The sequence below is a fragment of the Carlito syrichta genome, unplaced genomic scaffold (assembly GCF_000164805.1).
Source record: "Carlito syrichta isolate Samal-C Ts95f unplaced genomic scaffold, Tarsius_syrichta-2.0.1 Scaffold305719, whole genome shotgun sequence".
Lineage (NCBI taxonomy): Eukaryota > Metazoa > Chordata > Mammalia > Primates > Tarsiidae > Carlito > Carlito syrichta.
Window position 1 is genome coordinate 775,076 of NW_007249815.1, and position 17,517 is coordinate 792,592.

General features: G+C 37.4%; 1 protein-coding gene across 2 annotated transcripts in view; it reads left to right on the top strand.

The window, feature by feature from the left end:
* Positions 1-15,976: 15,976 nt before the first annotated feature.
* The window catches only part of GNAT3 (G protein subunit alpha transducin 3), a 52,950-nt gene continuing 51,409 nt past the window's right edge, over positions 15,977-17,517 (top strand). Inside the window, exon 1 of one of the 2 annotated variants that reach the window (XM_008062474.1) lies at positions 15,977-16,177. In XM_008062474.1, the coding sequence (XP_008060665.1) occupies positions 16,060-16,177 (118 nt within the window). In that variant the 5' untranslated portion in view covers positions 15,977-16,059. The remainder of the gene's footprint in view (positions 16,178-17,517) is intronic. The other variant, XM_008062475.1, reaches the window with a different exon arrangement.

Here is a 17,517-nt window from a genome sequence, read left to right on the forward strand (position 1 = left end):
TCCACTCTGTGCTGCCTGGGGTTAGGGGAAGGGTAGTGTTGGGTAATGTATAACTGTCTTCTTATTCAACATGTCTTTTCTTATTTCTGTGGTATATTCAGGTGCTGTAATCTCTTACCTGGTTTCCTTAGCTCTTATGATGGTATTTTCACTCATGGATAGTTATTCAAATTGATGATTGTGTGAAAGGATGAGAACTAGAAAATCCTATTCCACCATCTTGCTGCTGTCTAGCAACTCTTATCTCAATCTATAGCACATTTATTCTTATAATTACGTAGGCTTCCCTCTTTCTCTCAAACCCCATATCAGATCCTTTAGCAAATCCTGCCAGTTCTACCTGTAAAATGTTTCCAGAATCTGACCATTTGTTACCCTTGTTATAATCTGCCCTAATTTATATTGCCTTCACCTGGATTACTGCAAGTGTTTTTCTAATTAATTTTCCTGCTTCTACCTGAGAATGCTTCAGTATATTTTCAACATGTTATCCAGAATGGTCCTGTTAACATGTTGTTTATATGAGTTTACTCCATTGCTTAAAATCCTGCAATGTTTTTCAATCTCTCACAGAGTAAAAGCAAAAGTCCTGGCCTAATCTAAGAGGCCTGGATACTACTCCCATGTCTGATTAACGCTCTGCTTTCCTCTTGTTCTAATCTTCCTACACCCATTCTACTCCTGCCACCCTGGTACTGTGCAGTTTTTCAAACATACTAGGCAAGTACCTGTCTTGAAGCCTATACACTTATTCCCTTTGCTCAGAGTTGTCTTTTCTTTCTCCAGATGTCTGCGTTTTTCATTTTCTCATTTTTTTAATGTATTTGCCCAAATGTTACTGGAGTTGACTTTTTGCTGTATCACCTACAAATTCTTTCATGATTAAAACACTCAATTCTTTCAGATAGTGAGAATATTGGCTGCTGAATTCCTCTTCAAGAATTGACCTCGTTCAAAAGGAGCTTTCCTGGCCAAAGTTACAATCTTACCTGAAAGCTGCATACATCCAATGACTTGGATAACTTAGGAATATGAGGATCCTCTGGACCATCTGGGCTAGAAGGAGTGGCATTCTTTGTTTTTAAAGGCTAGCAATCTCCATGGCTTGAAGACAATGCAGAGGGCTTTGTCGTATAAAATAACATGCACCTTGCACCTTAGTGAGGATTTATATTTTCTTCTCTTCCTGGAGACTAAGTTAATAGCTATAATCTACTTACACCATAACTGGCCAGGGAAGTTCCAACTCTGCAAACAGAAGATAGAAACTATATATCAAAAGAGCTGCAGAATCTTGCCAATATGTAATTGCAGAAGCAAGGAGGGAGAGAAGGAGGGAACAAGGAAGGGAGGGAGGATAGGAGGGAGCAAAGGATGGGGGGAGGTACAAAGGGGAGGGGGGACAGTGAGAGAGGGAGAGAGAGGGAGGGGGGAGGGGGGAGAGTGAAAGAGGGAGAGAAAGTGAAAGAGAGAGAGAGAATGTGTATGTATACTGAGGTGTCAAAAAAAGTATACACATTTTAAGAGATGTTTGGCATAATCAGAAGTGTCTGGATGCTGATGGTAACCACTTTGAGCACCTCCTGTAATTGCAGACACCAAATGTGATTTGTATTTATCTTAATGAGTATTTCTATTTTAATAGAGTTTTTTTCCTTTCTTAATTCATTTGTATACATTTTTGGCACCCTCTGTTTAAGTGTGTTTGTGTATGTATGACTGGATTCCAAGGGTGCTGATACAGAACATAAAGTTGTATGAAGAAGTATCAAATGGGAGCCATTTTCTGTTATATCAAAATTAGCACCCCAGGAGATGGCATTAATGCTTTCTAGGATGAACCTGGATATAGATCTGTCCCATGACAAATGGCAGAGGAAGGCAACAAAAGACTCGGAGGAGTTGACATGCTGGAATGAATAATACATAAGACTGGAAAATCAATCAGACTTCAAGGAGTTGCCAGAAAGCTTTTCATGTACTAAAATTAAAGGAAATCCACTAGTGAGAGGGATTTCATCATTGAGAATGTCCCTTACAGGGAGGTGTTCATAATAGAGAAAGCAATTACAGACCACCTAGCCTTCCTCAAAGCTTACACATTCCCTCAAAGCATACGATCGCAAAATAATACAGGCCGGGAATCAGCATTTAATTATGAAAACCAAAATAAATATAATATTGTAATGAAAGTCAAGGTCAAAGTGTCAGCCAGGAGATCCTGACATTCAGAGATCTATGCAAATGGTTAATAGAGCACAGTGTTTTTAGAGCCAAAATAAATGAGCAGCCAATATGAATATTGCTCAGTTTAGATAATCAGAAGAGTCAAGGGTAATCATAAGGAGGTTAAGGGTAGCCAATCTACAAAATACAAACCATCTGCAAGCCAGGATGCAAGGCTTCCCCAAAAACCAGCCCTCCCAGGACCTTTATCTTGACTTCAAGCTGCCAGAACTGTGAAAAATAAATTTCTGTTGTTTGAGTCACCCAGTCTGCAGTATTTTGTTATGAGCTTAAAGAGATAATATACCAGCCAACAAGATAAATAAAATCAATCTTGCACCCTAGAGGTAGTGGCAGACATTGTTGTCAGCTTAAATATATAAAGGATTCAGGGATGGTAGCCCTCATCAGATCTTATTTAATTTAGAAATCTAGCTATACAAACCAAATGGATCCTTGTAAATGACAGTGTGCTGTTACAAACTGAGCTAAGTAGTAGCCCTAATTGCAGCAAAAACGTGTCCATTGTGGTATCTTTGCTGGAACAAAGTAGCATAGCCTGCAGTATATAATATGTGGCCACTGATTTAGTGAAAGTATTTTTTTCCCCCCATTACTATCTGGAAGGAGAAACAGAAACAATTCACATCCATGTGGGTCCAAGGATATGACTATATTAACTCTTTTGTACTCTGTCATAAATATTCCAAAGAAAGAAACCTGAGCTGATTCCTCAGAGCATTGCATAGATCCACCATATTGATGGCATCATGTCTCTTAGACTAAATGAGCAGGTAGTGGCAATTATATGTGGAGGCCTTGGAAAGACATATGAACTGTAGAAGATGGGCAAAAGTCACACACAGAGTCAAGGCCCTGACAGATCCATGAAGTTTTCAGGAGTCCAGTAGCCTGAAACATGCCAGGACCTCTCTCTAAATAAAGGACAATCTATTGTCTCTTGTACCTAATCACTAAGAAGGAATCACAACACCTGGTAGGTTTCTTTGGGCTAAGAGCATATTCCAGTTCCAACTTATTTGTAAAGCGACACAAAAGGCTGCCAGAACAACAAAGGGATTTGCATGCAGGTTTAGGAAGTAAACCTATATAAGGAGCTCTGCTATGTGAGCAAACATATCCCAATAGACTCACAGTACTAAGCAGGATTTTTCAACTTCAGTACTATTGATATTTTGTGTTAGATGATTCAAACCCAAAAGGGGGGAGGGAGCGGGGAGAGCTGCCCTGTGCACTGTAGAATATTTAGCAGATGCCACTAGATGCTGGTAGTAATTCTTCCTCCCACTTGTGATGACAAAAATTGTCTCCAGACATTGACAATTTTGTTCTGAAGGGAATAATCACCTGCAGTTGAAAACCACTGCATTACAGTGAGAAAATATGCCTTGTAGAGTTCATGAAAACCTTAATAGGAGAATCATAACACAGACTCATGGGTAGCAAAGTAATGTCATCTATAGAAGAGATTTATACTATTTGAAAAGAACTATTTTTATGCTATTGAGCCGCAGTAGAATTGGAGTGTCAATGGATATCAAGCTACCATGTGGCCAGAGCTACCTATCATGAGATGAGTTCTAAAAGAACCACCAAGTCATTAACTTGCATAGGCTTAACTGAAATTCATTGTATTTATGGATATCTGAATAAAATGACTGGATACCCTGGGACCTGAAAATAAAATGATTAGGTCAGGGACAAAGAGATCTGAAGAAGATAAGTAAAACTGTTGAAGATTTGTGCCATAGGTTAATACCATAATGAATGTTCAAGAGGCTTTACGTAACTAATGGCAGAAACACTTGGCCAGCTAATATCAAACAAGCTTCTGTAAGGAGATTCCCTAAGGCTAGATTAGTGAGTTTAGGAATGGAGTAGCAATGGTGGTGGGAATAGAGGCTATGCATAGACCTGACAGCACTTCACCAAGGTTAATATCTGTCTCTGCCAGATGTTCTAATTGCCAGCAACAAAAATCAACTGACTCCCCGATGCAGAACAGTTTATTTAGAAGATCAACCAAGTCGGGCTCGGTGGCTCAGCCTGTAATCCCGCGCCTTTGGGAGGCTGAGGTGAGTGGATTGCCTGAGTCCGTGGGTTCGAGACCCGCCTGGGCAGGTGAGACCTCATCTCTACAATAAATCAAAAAAATTAGCTGGGCATGGTAGCGCGCGCCTGTAGTTCCAGCGACTTGGAAGGCTGAGGCGGAAGGATCGCCGGAGCCCAGCAGGTCAAGGCTGCAGTGACTGGGAGCGGCCACTGCACTCCAGTCTGGGCGACAGAGTGAAACTCCAACTCAAAAAAAAAAAGAAGACCAACCAGTTATTTGCTAGCAAGTTGACTGCAATGGACTATCTCTAACCTGGAAAGGGCAGACATTCACTTTGACTGGAATCAACACATACTCTAACTATGGACTTATCTTTCCTGACTGAGGACCTTGGTCAGTACCACTATCCTAAGGTCTATAAAATATATGATTCACTAGCCCAGAACACATTGGACCGATGGACTCTCTTAATAGAAAAGGAGGCATAGCAGTGAACCTATGACCATGGAATCTATTTGTCCTATTGCATGTGACACCACTCAGAATCTGTCAGCTTGGAGATGATAGCCATCCTTAGGATACAGCATACACCCTAAAAACATTTATTAAGCTGGGCTCGGTGGCTCAGCCTGTAATGCCACACCTTTGGGAGGCTGAGGTGAGTGGATTGCCTGAGCCTGTGGGTTCAAGACCCACCTGGGCAGCGAGACCTCATCTCTACAATAAATCAAAAAATTGGCCAGGCGTGGTAGCGCATGCCTGTAATTCCGGCTACTTGGAAGGCTGAGGTGGAAGGATCGATGGAACCCAGCAGGTCGAGGCTGCGGTGGCCGGGAGCGGCCACTGCACTCCAGTCTGGGCAACAGAGTGAGACTCCAATTCAAAAAAAAAAAATTATTAAAATAATATGGTGCTTATGTTCCTAAAATGGAGAACATAGATCTGAGAATTATGGAATAAAAGTAGAAGTGGCCTCACTTATCATCTTTCCCAGTGTCCCACGTGGGGAATTTGTGCTTTCTTTTTTTTTTTATAATCAATATTTTTTATTATGATGTTGTGGGGTACAATTAAGGGTTAGGTATACAAATACGTTTCATTCAGGCACCCTATTGATAAGAGGTACTTCCCCATCCCAGACAGATATTCGCTACCGTTAATCCCATCTCCCCCCCCCCGCCAGTTTCCCACTACTGTCAGTCATTTTCTTATAGTATTAGGTTGGATGTTCAAGGTTCATTATATGAGTGAGAACATGTGATACTCGGACCTTTGTGCTTTCTATTTCTACAGAATTAGAGTCTGTGGGGTCTAGTTGTTCTGGATTCCAGAGGGGAGATGCTTCCACTAGGGGCACAATAAGAATCCCAATCAACTGTAAGTCATAGCTTTCTTGTCATCATTTCAGGCTTCTTTGTGTCAAGCGACCAGCAGGCAAGTAAAGGGGTTACCAATCAGGTAGGACAATTGACCCTAGTCATCATGAGCATGTATAACTACTGTTACACAATACAATCAGACAAGAATGGACTTGGCACCCAGGTGATATGATTGTATGTTTATCAATACTCTTCTGCTCTATTTTAATAGTAAATAGCAAGGGCAGCAGCCAGTTATGAGAAGGGTGTGATGACAAGGGGCTTAGTGATCTTCATAATAACAGTCTGCATTACCTCAACAGATAATCGACCTACACAATAAGATGTTCAACTCGTCCCAGTGTTCCATGGCTTTCTCAGTTTTAGCACTAAAATTTTCACATTCTGAGAAACTTCATAGTCCCAGGCAAACTGGTTTGGTTTGTCCATCACTGTCTCAGTTTTAAAAGCAAAAGTCCCACATTCCTGGGACACCTCAGTCCTAGAAAAGCTTGGAGAAATAGTCATGTAGGTGCTAACCTGGGTGAGGAAACCTAGAATGGGAGCAGAATAAGGAAATGATGATTAGCAGTTGCAGTTTTAAGACCAGCAGCACTGACACAGGCTGCAGTTTGTTTGGCTAAACTTCGTGTATGTTTCCAGAGGAAAAGGAGTACTTAGAAGCCTGACTAGTGAATGAACTAAGCTTGCTTACATCAAAGTGGTACAGGAAGTGAACTATAATGGAAGTTCGGGCATTTCACCTAGATTTCCCCTTCTAGACCAAGAAATCAGTCACAGCTTAGTCCTTACTCCGAAATCACTGTCAGCCAAAAGGATCTGTCTCACACAAAATAATGCCCACTCCCTATGGCAAACACCCCTTCAATGTCTGGTCCAGTCATCTTGCCTCATTTTAGTATAAATCTTAAGGACCATCTGAGCCTCAGAGCTCCCCAAAGGACTGACTGAGTTCTCTGTTGCAACTGCTTCCCTCACTGAATTGCATGGATTGTTCCAGAGGACACTTACCAATAAAATTTCTGTATGTATGTTTTCATATTCAAGTCAATTTCCAGAGAATCTAATCTAATACAATTACCTTTTTAGTGAAGTCGTTCCTGAACATATTAGCTAAAATTCTAACCCTTCATCTTCACAATTCCTTATCTCTTTTCTCCTTTTGTTTGATTTTTTTATCATTGTCACCTATCTATAATTCTGTATACTTTATATAAGTTGTTTATTGTCTGTGCAAATTCTACACGCACATGATTTTTTTTTTGAGTTGGAGTCTCACTCTGTTACTCAGACTGAAGTGCAGTGGCCACTCCCAGCTACTTGCAGTCTCGACCTGCTGGGCTCTGGTGATCCTTCCGCCTCAGCCTTCCAAGTAGCTGGAACTACAGGCATGCGCTACCACACCCGGCCAATTTTTTGATTTATTGTAGAGATGAGGTCTCGCCAAGTTGCCCAGGTGGGTCTCAAACACGCGGGCTCCGGCAATCCACTCACCTAGGCCTCCCAAGGCACGGGATTACAGGCTGAGCCACCAAGCCTGGCTCATGTATACATTTAAGCTCTATGAGGATATGTATCTGTTGATACTCTCATGTTTAATATGTTATGTTTGGCACATAGCATATTAATTATTATATAAATAAATTCCTGTAGTTTTAGAGTTAATAGTTCATACTTGAAATCATCTAGGAAGGAGAATCATACAATTCCAAGATGGACTAAAGAGTTCTTAAATATCATATATCTATTGATTACCCACAATTTACCAATCATTTCAATAAACAAAATTTGCCTCTGTGTACTATCAGCTTAGAACCTGCGAACAAAAGAGAAAAACTGGAGGGCATGATCACCGAAAAATGTACTGTCTGGTTAATGAGGAAGAACAAACTAACAGAAGATTTCTTTTTTAGAAATGCGAGAAGTAGAGAACCACCCAATTGGTGTTAGTAGATGTGAAGTATAATGGAGAGCATGTGAGGTGGGTTCTTTCTTAAAGAATGCGTACTAACCCAAGGAAATCTACAGATACAACGCAATACCCATTAAATTACCATCATCATTCTTCTCAGACCTGGTAACAACAATACAGAAATTCATATGGAAACATAAATGGCTATGAATAGCCAAAACTATCCTCAACAAAATAAACAAAGTGGAAGGTATCACACTCCCAGATTTTAAACTTTATTATAAGGCTACAATAATCAAAACAGCCTGGTATTGGTACAAGCACAGACATATAGACCAATGGAAAAGGATAGATTCCAAAGCAAAATCTCAATTCCTCAACCAACTCATCTTTGACCAAGCTTCCACCAACAACCACTGGGGAGAGGAAGAATCTATTCTGGGAAAACTGGTGATCACATGCAGAAACAGGACCCCTACCAATCACCATACACAGAAATCAACTCTAAATAGATCAAAGATCTAAACATAAAACCTAAAACTGTAAGAATCTTAGAAAATGCAGGAAACACCCTTACAGAAATTGGAATAGGCAACCAGTTCCTTATCAAAACCCCAAAAGACCATGCTATCTTATCTTAAGAGATAAGATAGGCAAGTGGGACCTCATTAAAGTGAAAAGTTTCTGAAAAGCAAAAAAAAAAAAAAAATCAAAAGAGCGGGGAAAGAGCACACAGAATTGGAAAAAAGATTTGTCAGCTGGATATCTGATAAAGGCCTAACATCCAAGATCTACATGGAACTCAAACATGCCAAAAAAAAAAAAGTTCCATTAAAAGGTGGACAAAAGACATTAATAGACACATCTCAAAGAAGACATATGAACAGCCAACAGACACATGAAAAAATGCTCAGCTTCACTAATATCAGAGAAATGCAAATAAAAACCACATTAAGATACCACCTAACTGCTGTAAGAATAGCCATCATTAATAAAACAAAATCCAACAGATGCTGGCAAGGATGTGGAGAAAAGGGAACGCTTCTATACTGCTATTGGTAGACGAACTAGTTCAACCTTTATGGAAAACAGTGTGGTGATTTCTAAAAGAACTAGAAACTGACCTTCCATATGACCCTACAATCCCCCTTCTGGGAATATACCTGGAAGAACTCAAATCGTTCTACAAAAAAGATAACTGTGTATGCATGTTTATGGCAGCACCATTCACAAAAGCAAAAACATGGGACCAACTGTGCTGTCTATTGAAAAATAACTGGATTAAATAGATGTGGTACATATATACAATGGAAAATTATGCAGCCATAAAGAAGGACATAATTATGGATTTCACAGCAACTTGGATGGATTTAGAGTCTAACATACTCAGTGATCTATCACAGAAACAAATAACTGAGTACCACATGTTCTCACATTCAGCATAATACTGCAAGAAAGGGATTGGCAGTAGTGGGACACTGCCAAGGGAGGGACGGGGAGCACATGACATCAATAAGTGTGTCTTATCCTAATCTAGGTGAAGTGAGGTCCAATAGGAGACCCTAACTTTACCTGTATATAAACCACTTATGTACCCAATCCTGACTTGTATACCTCAACTTTAAAATAATAATAATAATAAAGAATGAGTACTATGGGAAAAAATCATCTATGGAGGAGCAAGACACTCCTAGTGAGGAAAAAAGGAATGAGTGAACACTGAGATGGGACTCCTAATTAGGAAATAGATAAAAGCCCAGCTATACTAGAGAATGTATTATGAGAAGTACATGTATATCTCTTTTTATTAAGTGTCATTTACTGTGCTTTACAGATAGTGAGTTTTTTTACAAATCAAAGATTTGTTAGCAACCCTGCATTGAGCAAGTCTATCACGACCATTTTTCCAACAACACGTGCTCACTTTGTGTCTGTTTCACACATTAGTAATTCTCACATTTCAAACTTATTATTGTTGTTGTATCTGTTATGGTGATATGCAATCAGTGATCTTTGATTTTACTATTGTAATGGGTATGGGGTACCATGAACTGGCCCATATAAGACTGCAAATGTAATTGATAAATGCTACATGTTCTGACTGCTCCACCAACTAGCTGTTTCTCCATCTCTCTCCCTCTCCTTAGATATCCCTATTCCCTGAGACACAGCATGGGTCAATTAATAACCCTACAATGGCCTCTAAGTGTTTAAGTGAAAGGTCTTTCACTTTAAATCAAAAGCCAGAAATGGTTAAGGTTAGTGAGGAAGGCATGTTGAAAGCTGAGATAGACTGAAAAGTAGATTTTTGTGCCAAACAGTTAACCAAGACATGAAAGCAAAGGAAAAGTTCATGAAGGGAATTAAAAGTGCCACTCCAGTAAACATACAAATGATAAGAAAGTTAAACAGCCTTCTGAAGAAAGTTCTAGTGATTTCATAAAATATCAAACCAGCTACAACATCCCTTCAAGATAAAGCCTAACCTAGAGCAAGGCCCCAACTCTCATCAATTCTATGAAGGCTAAGAGAGGTAAAGAAGTTATAAAAGAAATAAAGTCTGAAGCTAGCACAGAAGTTGGTTTGTGAAATTAAAGAAGCCATCTTCATAGCATAAAAGTGTGAGGTAAAGCATCAAGATGTTCAGAAAATCTAGCTGAGATAATTGATGAAAGTGGCTATACTAAACAACAGATTTTCAGTTTAGATGAAATAAGTCATATTATAAGATGATGCCATCTAGTACTTTCAGAACAGGAGAGGAGAAGTTTGGGCTTCAGAGTTTCAAAGGTTAGGCTCTCTTGTTAGGGGATAAGGTAGCTGGTGACTTTAAGTTGAAGCCAATGCTCGTTTACCATCCCCAAAATCCTAGGGCCCTTAATATTGTTTACTCCGTCAATGCTCTATAAATGGCAACAAAGCGCTGATGACATCTCATCTGTTTACAGCATGGCTTATTGAATATTTTAAGCTAAAGACTGAGTTCTATTGCTCAGAAAGAAAAAGTTCTTTCAAAATATCACTGCTCATTGACAATGCACCTGATCACCCAGAGCTCTGATGGCAATGTACAAAAAGATTACTATGTATATACTACTATAAAAATACTCTTAAGAAGTTATAAAACAAGGAAAACAAAATGTAGCAACTATTTTCTTAAGTAGCTAGGCTTTTTATTTATTTTTAAATAGTTTATATTTTAATTTTTTTATTTTAAAGATGTGGCGTACAATTCAGGGTTAGGTACATAAGTGGTCATCAAACAAGTGAAATTTGGTCTTCCTATTGGTCCTCACGGCTTTATTTAAAAACCAAGTTTGTGTTGTTTCCCAAGTGATCGATCTTCCTATGTTTTAAGTTTAAAAAGTATTTAAGTTATGTCTAATGGCCAATGACATTGAACTTCTTGATGTTTAATATCATGTTTGTCTATAAACATTTGTTTTTAAATTTAAAATGATTTACAAAAGATTATGAATTGCTGAAGGCTCAGATTATCACTATAAAGTATTTTAGTTAAGGTATGTACATTATTTTGTAGACATAATGCTACTGAATACTTAATAGACTACAATATTGTATAAATATAACATTTATATGCACTGAAAAAAAAATATGACTCACTATTTTTATGATATTCACTTTATGGTGGCCTTAAACCAAACCTGCAATATCCCTGAGGCCTACCTGTATTGGAGACGCATTTGGATAGTTGGGTAGTGCTAACTATATTGTTGAGTGAATGGCAGTAGGAGTAAGACAGAAGGCAGTAATAAATACAGAACCATTTGTTTTTTCAGTAAGAAAAGACTAATAGTGAAACTTGAGTTTGATGGAATTTAGTCTGGCACAATCAGATATATTTGATTGGATTAAAAACGAGTCTAGACTCAGGAAACCTAAGGGAGAGACTGTTGTGATGATCAGGGCTAAGGTTACTAAGAAATAAGATTTTAGAGTTTGTAATGGAAATATGTTAAAGACATTTGTTTTAAAAATCTCAAAAGAGAATTTGGGACAGAAAATGGCACCTGGAAAAACAATTGTGGTTCTCACCCTACCCTATCCTAATTCATTAAAAAGATTATGAGCCGGGCTCGGTGGCTCAGCCTGTAATCCCGCGCCTTTGGGAGGCTAAGGTGAGTGGATTGCCTGAGCCCGCGGGTTCGAGACCCGCCTGCGCAGCGAGACCTCATCTCTACAATAAAATCAACCGGGCGTGGTAGCGTATGCCTGTAATTCGGCTACTCCCAAGGCTGAGGTGGAAGGTTCGCCGGAGCCCAGCAGGTGAGGCTGCAGTGGCCGGGAGCGGCTACTGCACTCCAGTCTGGGTGACCAAGTGAGACTCCAACTCAAAAAATAAAAAAATAAAAAAAAAAAATAAAAAGATTATGGAAACAAAGGCAGAAATCAACTGCAATGAATAAAAATGTATAGTTGTATTACCTATCAATAAATAAGATCTATTTAATACTGGCAATGAAAATTTATTGAACCATTCAAATGTACTAACTTGAAATAGTAAGTTTTGCTTTATTCCTTCAAGATCAAAAGATTGCTCTTAGGAAGTCTCAAAAGGCATGAAATCTCTGAAGGGAATACCATGCTTACATCTCCCAAAAGTGTACATTTGATTACCATTAGCAAAGGAGGGATGGTTTGCCTCAAATTTCATGGGAATATACAAGGATAAAGGTTATTGCTAAGGCAACCAGGACTCAAACCACCCAGGGACTCAATGCCTGAAATCAACACCTCCTATACGATAAAGAAACAAAATAAAGAATATCACTGATGCCAGCCTGTTTTCAACAATTTTCAGCATGAGCCATTGAAGTCAGTCACATGGAACATCCCCAAGAGAAATTCAGCTTTGTGACTAAAGCTTTGTAAGCTTTTGAGACTACAGCTTTGTAAGCTGTAGCCTCAAAAAACAAAAACACAAACAAACAAAGCAACGGTTGAAATCTGGTTATTAAAAGCAAGTAGCAAATAATTACAAGTCACCCTCAAGTTATGTTTAATTATAAACGTGAAATAGGGATTACTCATATGCTTTAAAGCTAATGATCCCTGTTAAAGATTCCACAGACTCTAACCAAAAACATCAAGAGAAAACTTATTCACATTGTCCAGACTTGTGATATTTCAGTGACTTCTAGAGCTCAAGGGAGGTTCACACCTTTTATTCGTTCCTGAGTTAGTTTTACTATGATGCAAAAAGAAAAGAAACAGTGCATTTATAAATTAATCTCAATGATTATTCCAAAGGACAATAGCATTCCAACACAATTCCTCTTGCTATTGTGAGTGTGCATTGGCTTGCGTATATGTGTGCACCCCAGTACACTCAGTGTTCATGTCTTAATTGGCCTGTCTCTCTTTCTCTCTCTCTCTCTCTCTCTCTCTCTCTCTCTCTCTCTCTCTCTCTCTCTCCACCCCCACATATAAATACACACACCTATATATAACTAACCTGATCTTGGCTACTTTCATGTTTCTTGTTTTAAAGAGCAAACTCAATTTATGGTCATGGTATATATATAATTTAGTTTTCTTTTTCTACTATCGTCTACTGATTTTCTTTCACTGTGGAGCAGGGTTGAACCATTGAAAGGGAGCATGTTGCTATTATTTTTGAAGGTAAGGGGAAAAAAATGTGAACGGTGGATTAATAGTTGCAATTGTATACTGACACCATTTGAAACTAAAATTGGGCTTTTTTTATTGAGTTTTTGAGTCATTCTACAATTTCAGTAAAAACAGTCTAACCATACTGTCACTAAGCACAAGAAAGAAGAGAGCTCCAGGTCTCTATCAATTTGTCAGAAATAAACAATTTTTAATTATTTTATTTTTAATTAAAGGAGTATATGTGCAGGTTTGTTAAACAGGTGTACTGCGTGATGGTGAGGTTTTGGCTTCTATGACCCCATCACTCAGATGGTGAGCATGTTATCCAATGGTGGTTTTCAACTCATTACCCTCATCCATCCCACTCCCCTTTAGAAGTGCCCATGTCTGGTGTTCCAGTCCTTATGTCCATGTGTATTTAGCGTTTGGCTCCCATTATAAATGAGAATATGCAGTATTCAGTTTTCTGTTCCTATAAACATTCACTTAGAATGATGATCTCCAGCTGCATCTATGTTTTTGCAAAGGACATGATTTTGTTCTTGTTTATAACTGTGTCGTTTTCTTTGGTGTATATATACTACACTTTTTAAATCCAGAACACAGTTTGAACGTTTCCTATGGTTAGTACTGTGCCAAATACTGTGAAGGACATTTAAACTGGTAAGATATTATCACTCTATGGAATTTAATATTTTGAATTTTATCGTTTCTTAAGGTACAGAAAGCTATGTCTCTAAGTGAAGCAACATGAGCTAATATGTATATTAACTACTCCAACCAATTAATGATGCCATGTCCCAGGCACTCAGGGAAAAGCTGAGAGGAAGCTTTCTCTTCTTTCTGCCTCTCCCCACCCTCCTTATCCATAACACAGATACCACTAACAATTTTACGTCAAGAATATTTTAATTGTTGATGAAAAAATAACAATCTCATAAAGTTGATGACTGAACATTATTGGTTAGAACAGAAAAGTGGAAGTTCATTATTTGATACAGTCCAGGAAATGTCCACATCTACTCTTGAAAGAGTTGGTTAGTTTTAATTAGTAATCCAATTAATTAAATGCATCTCCTCTTAAAACCAAGGTATATTTCTGCTCAAAAGCTATGGGCTATAGTTATTCTTGAGTGTAAATCTTACAGTGTAACCTGTAAGCTCATTGCTGTCATGGAACATGCAAGAATCCTGCCTACTTGGGGTACAATGTATATTCCATTTTTACAATAAAATCAACAGGCAAAAGGAGATTAGCAACACTTAACAAAAGTGTTGTGCTAAGTGTTGCTTTCAGTGTGGAGTTTGTGCTCATGGGTGAGCATTAGGCATTGCAAATCTTCTTCCTTTGGGACAGGCCATTTGCATTGTAAAAACAATATCACATTATTTACACAAATCCTTGCATACCTGCCATTCCACATCTTTACACTATCATAATATGGAGGGATTAAATCCAAGAAGTTTTGACTATGTTTATATATCTTCGGCCTAATAGTTTTAATGTGAAAAAGTAAACAAAGCAGGAACATGTATTTAATCTGGAAGCTTATTTTCTTGTTGTATGAATATGCAAAAACGCACCTGTTCAAACTGCACATGATTCCACAAGAGGAACAGCACTGACAGTTTGATGGACTGGCTGTATTCTAGCATCTTTTGATCAAGCACATTCACAAATCAAATTGCACATTGGAATGCTTACCTACTTCCACAGGCAACCAAACTCTATAAGGAAAACAGACTACCTACCAAGTGAATTCTGCTTCATATAAGTCAAAAATTATGCAACAAAATCTCTGCCCTCAAGCCTGTAGATTTTCAAAAATACATTATCTGTTGGGGTAGCTGAAATATATGAAATATATGTAGATGTAATTGCTATTTTTATTTTCAGAAAAGAACAAACTACCTACTGTTTCAAAGAACATTGGTTTTTATTCCCTTGATACCAAATCAATAAAAGTTCCTCCAGCACAGCAGCTGTTGCTTAATGGCCCTAAAGAGTTAATGTGCTTCCTAAATTGAACACAGTTCAGTGTCTACACCAAGTGGGCCTTCAATTAGTGTTGACAAATTGACTTTCTCACAGACAGTAAAAGCTCAATTTATAAAAATGGATCCCATGAGACTAAAATTAATAATTTAAGAAAACTATGTGTGGAATTTCGTATTTATAGCAATACAATATGTATAAATATAAAAACTATATGTATTTGTTTTCATTGTCTTAGAGAAAGATATTTTCTTGTTCACTGACAAATACTAACAGATGTCCAGTTGTCTTAAGTAATAATTTAAGCATAAGGAGACCATAAAATTTGAATAACTTAATATATATTCTGATTGTGACACAAGAATGATTATGAAGAATTTGAAGAACCAAATATCTGAATATATGATTGCATTGTTAACTACTAACAATAACTTTTAACCATAATAATAAAAATTTCCTGTTAGTGACAAACATTGCATTTGAATTGCTCACTGTAGATTATCTTTGTGTATAGATTTTGGCAACTTTCTGTGTTATTTTATATTATTATTTAAGGCAGATAAGCAGGTTTTCAAAGATGTGCCAGAAGTGGTCATTTAATTTGAAAGAACAATGAATTTCCACTTTAGCTTCCATTAGGGTTGTATGGTTTTACCCCTTGATCAGGTGACAGATTAGAAAGCAACTCCTTAGTCAAAGTAGAATCTTAGGGTGTGAGTAAATGGGTTGTCGGATACTTTAGCAGAGCATTGCTCTTGCATCCTATGTCCAAGTCAGAGCTGTGCTCTACGATTGAAAAGTTGGAACAAATAAACTGACAAGTATCCAACACCACAAGATGGGCAGCCGTATTAGTTCAGAGAACAAGGAGTCGGCCAAAAGATCAAAAGAACTGGAGAAAAAGCTTCAGGAGGATGCTGAGCGAGATGCTAGAACTGTGAAGTTACTACTATTAGGTAATATTTTTTCCTTCTTGCTTTCAAAAACTTAATTTTTAAAAATGTGTTTCATTTACTTTTCTCAAACTTTAATTTCAAGTATATTACCATATGGAAAATTTATATGAAGATGTGTTTGGAAGCTTAAGCAGAATTTATTTGCACTCTCTAAATATTTAACACTCTTTTTCTGTTTAGTATTTTATTACATGTTTCTGTTCAGCAAAGAGGTAAATATTTATCAGATAACTCAATTTCTTTATGTCAATAATATGATTTACTCTTATTAAAAGAAAAATCATATACATTTATTATTTTATTACACCTTAATTATTTTCTAAATGTCAGCTTTTTAATACTGAAAACAATCCTTTAATTATAGTTATCAAAAGATATATTATTTTGTTTGAACAGAAATATGTTGAGTTGTTTGACATCAGAATTAATATGCTATTTATTTACTTGTGCTTTTAAAATTAGTCTCATGTTATTTAGAGAGTAATGATAAGACACTTTATATTAATAATATTATTTACGCTCCTGAATATTGCCTGTATTGAAAAATACTCCATCTAAATCCTTTTAGAATATTTATATATTAATTAAGGTCAGGAATGATGTCTCTTCTATTTTTTCATTCCCTCAAAACTCAACACAATGTTTTCCCATGACAATAAGTTAATTAAATGTTCAATTAATTCAAAGAATGAAAATAATCTGTATGCCACACATTTTATAAAACATGAAACATTGGTCACTAAAATAGAAATATGTTTCTAAAGTAAAAATAAAGACCTATATAAAGAAGAATGCAAAAGAAGAGTTTTAATTTAATCAGAGTTGTATCGTTCCCTGATGTTGGTTATACACAAAACGGCTTCATTTTATTTCAGAACTGAATCTTTCACATGACAAATTTCCTCATTTTTTTCCTCTTTATTTTATTTTATTATTACTTATTTTTTTTCTCTTTATTTTATTTTAAAGATGTGGGGTACAAGTCAGGATCAGGTACATAAAGTGATCTATAAACAGGTGAACAGATACATTTCCTCATTTTTTATTTCCTCATTTTTTAAATGTTCCTTAACTGTGTCAAATTTGCTCCCAGTGGCAAGAGTGTTTCAGAAGCCAAGTGTGATCTCAAGTCCTCGCTCCTCAATGGAGAGGAAGCGTTCTTTCCCATCATGTGCAAGTTCTGAGGTTACACGCAGACCCATAGCACTTGCCAGTAACCACCCAAAGATTGGTGACTTAGAAAGATGTGGGGTACGTGCTTATGAGTCCAGGAAATATACTTTCCCTAATACTGCAGAGAATTCTCTGAGGCGCTGATTAAGAGTGAAAGTAATATGGAC